General features: G+C 40.2%; 1 protein-coding gene across 2 annotated transcripts in view; it reads left to right on the top strand.

Moving 5' to 3' along the window:
• Positions 1–12,548, top strand: part of arid2 (AT-rich interactive domain 2) — a 126,856-nt gene that overhangs the window by 111,443 nt on the left and 2,865 nt on the right. For both annotated transcript variants that reach the window (XM_063057663.1, XM_063057662.1), the window contains exons 16-20: positions 2,438–2,595; positions 9,038–9,176; positions 9,264–9,352; positions 10,057–10,177; positions 10,284–10,375. In XM_063057663.1, coding sequence (XP_062913733.1) covers positions 2,438–2,595; positions 9,038–9,176; positions 9,264–9,352; positions 10,057–10,177; positions 10,284–10,375 — 599 coding nt within the window. The remainder of the gene's footprint in view (positions 1–2,437; positions 2,596–9,037; positions 9,177–9,263; positions 9,353–10,056; positions 10,178–10,283; positions 10,376–12,548) is intronic.

Raw genomic sequence — 12,548 nt, 5'->3', positions numbered from 1 at the left:
CAATTCAATATGACACATGAAGATTTCTGCGGTGGACTCCTTCAGTAGTGTCATTAATAATGGTCCAACAGGTCCTTTCTGAACATCTTCAATACCAATATCTCTTATTATGCTTGCGCTGGGTATCACCGATGAATTATGAAAAACAAGGTCAGCCTTTCATTCCGTGATTGAGTAATGTGGAAAATAACTTAATATCCCTGCCATGACCACTGTAACTCTGGACTATTCAGCAAATATTATGGGGTGTGGTGGATTGCTCAACTAATAACTGAAGTACCTTGCTGTATTGGTGACCGGTACCTTTTGCAGTTTAGCTGTGTTTCATCTTATTTGAACAAATGGAGTGTTTAAATTGGTGTGAATTTGAATTTACCTTGTAGTGTGATTGACTTTTCATACCGCTGTCAGGTGAATCCAGTGAGCATGACAATATTTTATGAAATTTAGGTGAATGTTTAGATTAAATACAACTTTGAACCTAATTACAAAGTGCTTCATTTACAGTGCCTATAAAAAGTATTCATTCCCCCACCTCCCCCTGCCTGGAAGTTTTCATGTATTATTTTACAACATTGAATCACAGTGGATTTTATTTGGCATTTTTTGACTCTGATCAGCAGAAAAAGACTTTCATGTCAGTGGAAACAGATCTCTACAAAGTGATCTAAATTAATTACAAATATGAAACACACCAGATAATTGATTGCATAAGTAGTCACCCTCTTCAAGTCAGTATTTAGTCGATGCACCTTTGTCAGCAATTACAGCCTTGAGTCTGCGTGGATAGGTCTCTATCGGCTTTGCACATCGACACACTGCAATTTTTCCCCATTCTTTTTTACAAAACTGCTCAAGCTCTGTCAGATTGCCTGGGGGCCATGAGTGAACAGTCCTTTTCAACTCCAGCCACAAATTCTCAATTAGATTGAGGCCTGGACTCTAACTTGGCCACTCCAGGACATTAACTTTGTTGTTTTTGAGCCATTCCTGTGTGACTTTGGCTTTATGCTTGGGGTCATTATCTTGCTGGAATACAAATCATCCCCTAAGCCGCAGTTCTCTTGCAGACTGCGTCAGATTTTCCTCCAAGATTTCCCTTATTTTGTTGCATTCATTTTACCCTCTACCTTCACATGCCTTCCAGGGCCTGCAGCAGTGAAGCATCCCCACAGCATGATGCAACCACCACCATGCTTTATGATGGGAATGATGTGTGGTATTTGGCTTAAGCCAAACATAGCATGTAGTCTGATGGCCAAAAAGCTCAATTTAGTTTTCATCAGACCATAGAACCTTCTCTTCCAGTTGATTTCAGAGTCTCCCTCATGCCTTCTATCAAACTCTAGCTGAAATTTCATGCGTGGTTTTCTCTCCCCCCCCCCCCACTGGTGGGTTTCTGTTTGCCACTGTCCGATAAAGCTGCAACTGGTGAAGCACCCGGGCAACGGTTGTATGCGCAGTCTCTTCCATCTCAGCCACTGAAGCTTGTAACTCCTTCAGAGTTGGCATAGGTATCTTGGTGGCCTCCCTCACTAGGCCCTTCTTACACTTTCTGAGGATGGCAGATTTTCATCTGTGCCATATTCTTTTCATTTCTTGGTGATTGATTTAACTGTACATTCTGGAAGAGATATTTGGTGACTTGCAAATTTCTTGTATCCATCTCCTGACTTGTGCTTTTCAGTAATCGTTTTGAGGAGTTGCTTGGAGTGTTCTTTTGTCTTCGTGGTGTAGTTTCTGCCAGGGTACTGACTCATTAGCAGTTGGACCTTTCATACACAGGTGTATGTTTACTATATTTAATTGAATCACCTTGACTGCACACAAGTGATTTCCATTTAACTAAATTATATGATTTCTAAAACTAATTGGCTGTACCAGTGGTGATTTGATATGTCATTGGGGTGGGGGGCGGGGAATACTTATGCATTCAATTATTTTGTGTTTTATATTTGTAATTAATTTAGTTCACTTTGTAGAGATCTGTTTTTACTTTGACACGAAAGAGTCTTTTTCTGTTGCTCATGGTCAGAAAAGCCAAATTAAATTCACTGTGATTCAGTGTTGAAAAACAATAAAACATGAAAACTTCTGGGGGGGGGGTTGAGCAATAGTATAGGCTCTGTATACTTGCAGATTTCAAAATCCTTGCTATTAAGGTAATTGGTTTTAGTGAAATGGTATTACTTTGTAATTGGTATGTAAATTTAGAAAAGATAGATGGATAAAATATAGCAATGATAAAATAATTTTTACAGAAGCGTGCAACTAGGTGTACTACAAGACATCACAACCCAGCAAAGTCTGGCCTGATGTTTTCAAATTCTTGGCACTTTTTAATCTTGTATCATTATCGTGCAGAATGCGTTGCTCAATCTGAATTGAACTCTTACTGTATATTTCAGTATTGTAATGATTCTGAATGTTCCTTTAGTCTTCTCCTTCAGCAGTAACATCATCAACACCACCAGCAACAGTCCAGCAAAACAGTTCCCAGTGCCTCCAGACTCAAATACCATCGCTGCAGAAAAATGGAGAGCTAACACGAAAGCCAGGACAGAATTTCATGTGCTTGTGGCAAGCATGCAGGAGGTGATCCACTTTTCTGATGCTTAAAGGTTCATTCTGGAAGAGTTGCACACTTATTAATGACAGATTATTGGAATCAGTTTTCTTATCACTGACATATGATGTGAAATGATCAAGAGGTGTGCAGTGTTGCTCTTGCATTTTCTATTTAGAGAAACTTTTTGAGGCTTATTATGTATACTAATGAAACTCATTAGAACGCAAAGTTTTATAATCAATCTTAGGCAGTCCTGTATGTGATTTTCCTCCCTTCTGGGTAACTTGTACGACTACATAATTTTAAAGTGGTGTTGTAAGGTATCTTGGATTTCAGGATCTGCAGGTTTTCTCGTTTGTAAGGCAACTTGTTATTTTTCATTTGCAATCCTGTATCTCCTCCCCACCAGTGTCCTGATGTACACTACTGCCTACATTCCTCACCTAACCAGCTTCATCCTTCTGCCCCTACCCAATACTCTGGTTCCGTTCTCTGACTCCATTAGACATGTCTCTCTCCCCAAACTGCGTCTTTGACTTGACAGTTTTTAGCTTTGGGTTATGCATTATGGAGTTTTTCACTGTTAGGCTTGCAAAGCACATCTTGGCTGACTAGGCATTGCCTGGGAAGTTGCAACCACTGAATTTCTATGCTACTATATTTTAAGCATTGAAAACATCTTTCAGGAAGTCCTGCCGAAGGGTTTCGGCCCAAAACGTTGACTGTACTCTTTTCCTAGATGCTGCCTGGCCTGCTGAGTTCCTCCAGCATTTTGTGTGTGTTTCTTTGGGAAGAAATGTTAATTTGCATTTAATCAATACTTTTGAATACTGAAACCATGCCTGTTGGTGGTATATTGCCAATATTGAAGATGAAGAGATCAAGATAGGGAGAGTGTAGCAATCTGACAATTAGTCAGGGAGGAATGAGCCATTTGTAAACAAGGACAAGCATATTAAAATAAAAGCACTATTGCGTTTTAAGCTCACTGAATTTATTGAAAAATAATGAAATGAGTTTGGGTACAGGCAGCAGATTTTTGATTTGTGTTCCAATTTATAGAGACAAAAGTTGAACAGATAGAAGTTTGTTTTAAGACCATAAGAAAAAGGAGCAGAAGTCGGCCATTCGGCCCATCGAGTCTGCTCCGCCATTTTATCATGAGCTGATCCATTCTCCCATTTAGTCCCACTCCCCCGCCTTCTCACCATAACCTTTGATGCCCTGGCTACCCAGATACCTATCAATCTCTACTTTAAATACACCCAATGACTTGGCCTCCACTACTGCCCGTGGCAACAAATTCCATAGATTCACCACCCTGTGGCTAAAAAAATTTCTTCGCATTTCTGTTCTGAGTGGGTGCCCTTCAATCCTTAAGTCACGCCCTCTCATACTAGACTCCCCCATCATGGGAAACAACTTTGCCACATCCACTCTGTCCATGCCTTTCAACATTCAAAATGTTTCTATGAGGTTTTTCCTCATTCTTCTAAACTCCAAGGAATACAGTCCAAGAGCAGACAAACATTCCTCATATGTTAACCCTCTCATTCCCGGAATCATTCTAGTGAATCTTCTCTGTACCCTCTCCAATGTCAGCACATCCTTTCTTAAATAGGGAGACCAAAACTGCCCACAGTACTCCAAGTGGGGTCTCACCAGCGCCTTATAGAGCCTCAACATCACATCCCTGCTCCTATATTCCCTTCCTCTAGAAATGAATGCCAACATTGCATTCGCCTTCTTCACCACCGACTCAACCTGGAGGTTAACCTTAAGGGTATACTGCATGAGGACTCCCAAGTCCCATTGCATCTCAGAACTTTGGATTCTCTCCCCATTTAAATAATAATCTTCCCGTTTATTTCTTCTGCCAAAGTGCATAACCATACACTTTCCAACATTGTATTTCATTTGCCAGTTCTTTGCCCATTCTTCCAATCTATCCAAGTCTCTCTGCAGACTCTCCGTTTCCTCAGCACTACCAGCCCCCGCACCTTACCCTAACCAATTTCCCCCAGGATCAATAAAGTATGACTATGACTATGACTATCTTCATATCATCAGCAAACTTAGCCACAAAGCCATCTATTCCATAATCCAAACAACAGGAATTCTGCAGATGCTGGAAATTCAAGCAACACACATCAAAGTTGCTGGTGAACGCAGCAGGCCAGGCAGCATCTCCTGCTGCGTTCACCAGCAATTTTGATGTGTGTTGCTATTCCATAATCCAAATCGTTGATGTACAATGTAAAAAGAAGCGGCCCCCAACACAGGCCCCTGTGGAACACCACTGGTAACCGGCAGCCAACCAGAATAGGATCCCTTTATTCCCACTCTCTGTTTCCTGCCAATCAGCCAACGCTCTATCCACGTATGTAACTTTCCTGTAATTCCATGGGCTCTTATCTTTTTAAGTAGCCTCATGTGTGGCACCTTGTCAAAGGCCTTCTGAAAATCCAAATATAGAACATCCATTGCATCTCCCTTGTCTAGCCTACTTGTAATTTCCTCAAAAAATTGTAATAGGTTTGTCAGGCAGGATTTTCCTTTAAGGAATCCATGCTGAGTTCTGCCTATCTTGTCATATGCCTCCAGGTGCCCTGTAACCTCATCCTTGACAATCGACTCCAACAACTTCCCAACCACTGATGTCAAGCTAACAGGTCTATAATTTTTTTGCTTCCTCGCCCCCTTCTTAAATAGCGGAGTGACACTTGCAATCTTCCAGTCCTCCGGATCCATGCCAGAATCTATCGACTTTTGAAAGATCATTGCTAATGCCTCCGCAATCACCACAGCTACTTCCTTCAGAACACGAGGGTGCATTCCATCTGGTCCGGGAGATTTATCTACCTTTAGACTATTCAGCTTCCTGAGTACTTCCTCTGTCGTAATTGTGACTGCGCACACTTCTCTTCCCTGCTACCCTTAAGTGTCTGGTATACTGCTGATGTCTTCCTCAGTGAAGACTGATGCAAAATACTCGTTCAGTTCCTCCGCCATCTCCTTATCTCCCATTACAATTTCTCCAGCATCATTTTCTATTGGTCCTATATCTACCCTCACCTGTCTTTTACTCGTTATATACTTGAAAAAGCTTTTAGTATCCTCTTTGATATTATTTGCTAGCTTCCTTTCATAGTTAATCTTTTCCCTCTTCATGACCTTCTTAGTTTCCTTTTGTAGGGTTTTAAAAACTTCCCAATCCTCTGTCTTCCCACTAATTTTTGCTTCCTTGTATGCCCTCTCTGCTTTAACTTTGGCTTTGACTTCTCTTGTCAACCACGGTTGCATCCTTTTTCCATTCGAAAATTTCTCCTTTTTTGGAATAAACCTGTCTTGCACCTTCCTCACTTCTCGCATAAACTCCAGCCACTGCTGCTCTGCCGTCCTTCCCGCCAGTGTCCCTTTCCAGTCAACTTCGGCCAGTTCCTCTCTCATGCCACTATAATTTCCTTTACTCCACTGAAATACCGACACATCAGATTTCGGCTTCTCTTTTTCAAATTCCACAGTGAACTCAATCATGTTATGATCACTGTCTCCTGAGGGTTCCTTCACCTCAATCTCTCTAATCACCTCCGGTTCATTACACAATACCCAATCCAGTACAGCAGATCCCCTAGTGGGCTGAACAACAAGCTGTTCTAAAAAGCCATCTCGCAGATATTCTACAACTTCTCTCTCTTGAGATCCAGTGCTGGCCCAATCCACTCGCATGTTAAAATCCCCCACAATTATCATAACACTGCCCTTCTGACAAGCCATTTCTATTTCCTGTTGTAATTTGTAGTCCACATCACTGCAGCTGTTCGGAGGCCTATAAATAACTGCCATCAGGGTCCTTTTACCCCTACGATTTCTTAGCTCAACCCATAAAGATTCTGCACCTTCCAATCCTATATCACCTCTTTCTAATGATTTAATATTATTTCTTACCAATAAAGCCACGCCTCCCCCTCTGCCTACCTTCCTATCCTTCTGATACACCGTGTATCCTTGGACGTTCAGCTCCCAGAGACATGCATCCTTTAGCCACATCTCAGTGATGGCCACAATATCATACCTGCCAATCTGTAGCTGTACGACAAGATCATCCACCTTATTCCTTATGCTGCGTGCATTTAAGTATAACACCTTAAGACCAGTATTTGGTACTTTTCGCTTTGATTTCACTGCAACTTTATTGCACTGCAACTCATCCCAATGGCTACAAGTTTGCCCCATCACCTGCCTGTCTTTCCTGACATCTTTTCTGCTCACTATCTTAGATTTATTTCTGTTTTCCCCTTCCTCCGCTCTATCATTCCGGTTCCCATCCCCCTGCCAAATTAGTTTAAACCCTCCCTAACAGCTCTATTAAACCTTCCTGCCAGGATATTGGTCCTTTTCAGATTCAGGTGTAACCTGTCCATTTTGAACAGTTCATACTTCCCCCAGAAGAGATTCCAATGATCCAAGAATCTGAAGCCCTGCCCCCTGCACCAGTCTCTGAGCCACGCATTCATCTGCCTGATCTTTCTATTGTTGCCCTTGCTAGCACGTGGCACAGGTAGCAATCCCGAGATTACTACTCTGGAGGTCCTGCTTCTCAGCTTCCTTCCTAACTCCCAGACATCTCTCTTGAGGACCTCCTCCCTTGTCCTATCTATGTCATTGGTACCAACATGTAGCAAGACAACTGGCTGCTCGCCTTCTCCCTTCAGAATATTCTGGACCCGATCCGAGACTTAGTGTTGACTATACAAAGATATAGTTGAGCGTTTCTGGAGCAGAAGAGCTCAAGAAGTGATGAGTAATACTATAGAAGATGTTAAATAGGTGGTCTGGATGATTGTATCTGTATGTGGATGGAAGCTTGATTCTGGCACAAATAGGATAGGCTCTACTTTACTCTGAGAATGACAAGGGAAATATGTTAGGCTACGAAAGAAATGGATTGGACTTTTAAATATTAAAGAAAAGTACTTTACAATGAAATGCAATGGGTTGCATTGAGATTTTGGGATCATCAAAAGCACACATGGATCTTGACTTTGGATAATGCCATTGAGGGGTTAATGCAGATGAAATTTTGAGGTGGAATTCAAGGGCATACAATTAAGTCATAGTATGGGACTGCGAAGAAAGCCAATGTAGTAGATCCTATTGAGGAAAAAATCCTCTAGACCCTTGGATACAGCATAAAAAAATGTAACCTATTATATCTTAGAATTTGTGTAATATTCATTCAGCTCATTCTTAGTTGTCTTGTATTATAGTTATTTCAGTTGTCTGTCCTTTCGTTTTACCAAAGCATTTCTTGCCTATTGCACCTTAGTGTCCTCAAACAGATGCAAAGCTATAAGCAGTATAAAATGGAATTGATGGCTTTGTTGCAGTTTGCAGATGATATGAAATAGTTTTAGCGGCAGGTAGTCTTGAGGAAGTAGAGAGGCTATGGAGGACTTTGACATATAGGAGAAAGGGCAAAGAAATGGCAGGTGGAATACAGTGTCAGGAAGTGTAGGGTCCTGTAGAGGAAATGAAGGATTGGCTATTTTCCGAATGGAGAGGAAATACAAAAAACTGAGGTGCAAAGCAACTTGGGAGTCCTTGTCCAGGATTTCCTAAAGGTGAATTTGTAAGGTTGAGTCTGTGGTGAGGAAGGCAAATGTGATGTTAGCATTCATTTCAAGAGGTCTAGAATTTAAAAGCAAGGATGTAATGTCGAGACTTATAAAGCACTGGTGAGGCCTCACTTGGAGTATTGTGAGCAGTTTTTCGCTATTCAGAAGAGATGTGCTGAAACTGGACAGGGTTCAAAGGAGGTTCATGAAAATGATTCCAGGATAGAATGGCTTGTCATATGAAGAACATCTTTGGGCCTGTATTCACAGGAATTCAGAAGAATGAGGGGTGACCACATTGAAACCTATCAGTCGGTGAAAGGCCTTGATAGATTGGATGTGGAGAGTATATTTCCTCTGGTGGGAGTCTAAGACCAGAGGACACAGCCTCAGAATAGAGGGGCAGCCTTTTAGAACAGATGAGGAATTTATTTAGCCAGAGAGTGGTGAATCTGTGGAATTTGTTGCAACAGGCAACTGTGGAGGCCAAGTGTTTGTATATTGAAGGCAAAGGTTGATGGATTCTTGATCGGTCAGGGCATGAAGTGATACAGAAAGAAGGCAGGAGATTGGGCCTGGGAGTAAAATTGGATTAGCCTTGATGAAATGGTGCAGCAGACTCGATGGGTAAAATGGCCTAATTCTGCTCTTGTACCTTATGGTCTTAATCCTAGGAGTAGACAGAAAAAGAGCAAAATAATCTGATTGTAGAATGGTATTCCTTTGGGCAGAGACTTTTGGACGAACTTTACTGGGATACAATCTGTCCTTGAGCTTCTGAATACAGAGAGCAAAATGAAACAGTGCAGTTGAGTTTGGGAAAACTTAACGTTTTTCTTTACAATTTTAGATGGTTTGATTCTCCATCCCAGGTATACTACCATGCAGCAACTGAGCATGGAGGCAAAGATGTGTATCCTGGGGCATGTATGTGGGAAGCCTGTGAACAATTCCCACGGCAAAGATTTTCCTTCATTACTCACTTGCAGGTAGGCCGTCGTGGAGAAAATGAACTTTTTTTGTTTTGGATATAAAATTGTATGTGTCATGGTTCTATTTCGTATGTATTTATATAGGATAAACATTGCACAAAAGAAGCACTCCTCACAGGACTGAAGAAGCTTGAAGAGCAATCACACAATGGAAGCAATCAGTCTTCTAACAAGTAAGAAGGCATTTAATATTTAAATATGGGCAAATTTGGTTTGATTTGCTTCTACAATGCATTGGCATTAAAAATCAGATTGGGGTGTTAAAGTATAATTGTAAGAGATTCTGTAGATGTTGGAAATCCTGAGGAGCACTCAAAACATCAACTGTTTATTCCCTTTCATAGATGCTGCCTGACTAGCGGAGTTCCTCCAGCATTTTGGGATGTAAAATTAACTAATTTGTGCAAAAGTGGCTTAAGAACTATTAATGCCTATTGTTCTGTTTCATTCCCCACCATCTCCTTGCCTTCAAAACCACCTTTGTTTTCCTTTTCTCCCTGTGTCCTCTGTGACTTTACCCAGTTTCCCTAAATTATTGAATGCTGGGCCACCTGTTGTAGGTATTGTGCACTAAAATTCCATTCCTAAACCCGTGGACGCTTTTCCCTTTGCTCCTTTCGGCTCTTGAACAATTAGGCCTCAAGAATTTGATTACCCTTCCTAATAGCTGCTTGTCACAGTCTCCCTTTATATGTTAGCACCATTGTAAAGAACTTTGCAATGCTTCTCTGCAAAAGATACTACATAAATGTAAGTTGTGCTAGTACTTTAAAGTCAAATTTTCCTGTGTTTTCCACAAACACAGAATCTGAATGAGGTAATGCTAATTTTTAACATCATTCAAATTTGCTTATTTAATCCTTCATTATTTCTGTAGGCAGACACCTGCTGGGGCTGCTTCCACTCCTAAAGCACAGAAGACTATTGTGAATCATCCCAGTGCTGCCTTAGTGGCATTGAGAAGAGGATCAAGGAACCTTGCATTTAGGGACTATATGGTGAGCAAAATAAAGTGGGTTAAGCTTGGTTAAGTGTTTAGTGTAATTTGGCAAAGCATGTTTTCTTTGCCAAAGCCAGTTTAACATTTTCAATTCTCGTTTCCAGGATGAAAAAGAAAGCCCACTTACAAAACACATACGGCTAACAGCTGCCTTAATCTTAAAGAATGTTGCTAAGTATTCAGAATATGGTCGCAGGTAAAGTTTTTTATTTGCATGAAATTCTATAGGCAATGTTAAGATGAGCAAGGCAGTAAGTCGGTCAAGAGATCCAACTACAGTGGATTATAGTTAATTGAGACATCAGGATCAGTACATTTTGACCCAATTAAGTGGCTATTCCAATTAACCGATGTTACATGATAATAGTAGTAAAAAGATATAAAAAGGACAAACTACAGTTTAACCAAGTAACAAATTATGTATTGAAATAAAATACAGAACAAATTAGAACACTACTACTACAGTACTATAAAACTATTAGTTCCTAATAGTTACCAATCGAGGAATTCATCCATGCACGCTGGGGTTGTCTTTTTATTGAATGTAAGTGAATAAATCAGTGCAGACACCTAATGCAGATAGTAGATTGCGTTCATATAATGCTTTTGACCATTGCATCCACCAAATCTTCATTTTCCATTGCAACATTCAAGATGATTGATACCTTCAAATTCTTCCTAATTTGTTGAAGTAGCGAAATCATTTCATTTTCACTACTGGCTGTTTCTGGCATCTCCAAGGAGTGAAAGTTTGAAACAGCAGTGAGCAAAACAGTTCTGAATTGTCTTATATGCTTATTTCTCACCAACTATCAGTGACAAAAAAAATCATTGCTTTATGAACACAAATACACGCAACTGGATAGTATTTTTTAAAAAAAGAACTCTTCACTTTAAGCACAGTGAAGTGTCTAACAAGTGTACATGACTAATGCTATTTAGAAGTTGTTCGGCAAGTCTCTTGTCCCAATTAAACAAAGGGAATCCAGGCTATTTTGTTCTTTAAGAGTTGCCCCAAATAAGTGGCTACCCTGATTAACTGCTAACCCATTTAACCTGAATCCACTGTATTTGGCTTCTGTAACTTGTGTGAAATTACAAACGTGTACAATTCTCATAAACTGATGTGTACAGTGCTATTCATATCTGACCAAAGTAGAATAAAACCTAAAAGTCTGAGGAAGGTATTTTGAAGTAGAACAAAGGAAGTAGGACTATCATGGAATGAATTTTCTAATTAAGATAATGCAACTTACTGGAGAATTTGATTTTAATGTATATTTGATTGTTGGGATATTGACCGAGCAGGCCACACTGCTGGCAATTTATTTCACTGCAGTTTAGAGTTTGTGGATGGGCCAGGAGGAGCAGCATTTAAAATGTCCTACTTTGTGCAAACCTTATTCGGACATGTGTGGTCTTGTACTAATTAGTCTTCCCACTCATTGATACAATACACTCTTGATTTAAGGAAGGCTATTACAAGGTGAGAGAGCATTTAAGCACCTATTAAATTCCCCTTTCATTAATAGGTAGGTAAGAAAGTGAACAAGCTGGTAGTTATATGATCAGTCCAGTCTCAAAGCTAGGTGATTTTTTTGGATACAGTAGGTAGGTTACATAATTTTCAAACAATATATTGATGCTATGGTAGGATAGCGGCTAGCGCAATGCTATTACAGAGTTTGGAGATTGGATTTGGTGCCGCTGTAAAAAGTTTGAATGTTCTTCCTGTGAGTGCATGGGTTTCCTCTTGTTGCTCTGGTTAGTAGATCAATTCGTCATTGTAAATCACCTGTGATTAGGCTTGGGTTAAATGGCGGATTGCTGGGCTGGAAGGGCCTGGTCCACACTGTATCTCTAAATAAATATTTGGATATAAGGATAGACAGAATTTGACTCCCTAAAGTTTGTTCCTACAGTGGACTTGCAATTAACAGGCAGCCAGTTTACCATTCTTTTATGTTAATAGTGTTTCGTTTCAAAGACCTGCAATATTAGTTTAAAAAGACTTTCTACACAGAAAAGTACATGAACTGCAATAGCACAGTGCTTAAGCCTCTCAAAGTATGTACTCTATCCCAGAGTGTCACACCATATTGGAAATATTTATCCAAAGCCATATTAATGGAAATTACTTTTGACAAGAGAAAAAAAGTGCTTGAGAAGCTGGGTAAAAGAATTCTCAAAAAACACGATTTAGGTATTTTAATAAACAGTAAGACACTGTCTAATGTGTTTAAAGTCTTAACATTTTGCATTATCTATGGACTCATTCCCCAGATCATTGAGTGTTGACTGTTCTTGGAATGTGAGTGGATATTTTCTAAGAGCTATTTAATAAATTAAGCCTTTTCTGTGAGAATGTC

This window comes from Mobula hypostoma, chromosome 9, assembly GCF_963921235.1.
Source record: "Mobula hypostoma chromosome 9, sMobHyp1.1, whole genome shotgun sequence".
Taxonomy (NCBI): domain Eukaryota; kingdom Metazoa; phylum Chordata; class Chondrichthyes; order Myliobatiformes; family Myliobatidae; genus Mobula; species Mobula hypostoma.
The sequence above is the reverse complement of the archived record's forward strand: the minus strand, read 5'-3'. Positions and strand labels throughout refer to the sequence as shown.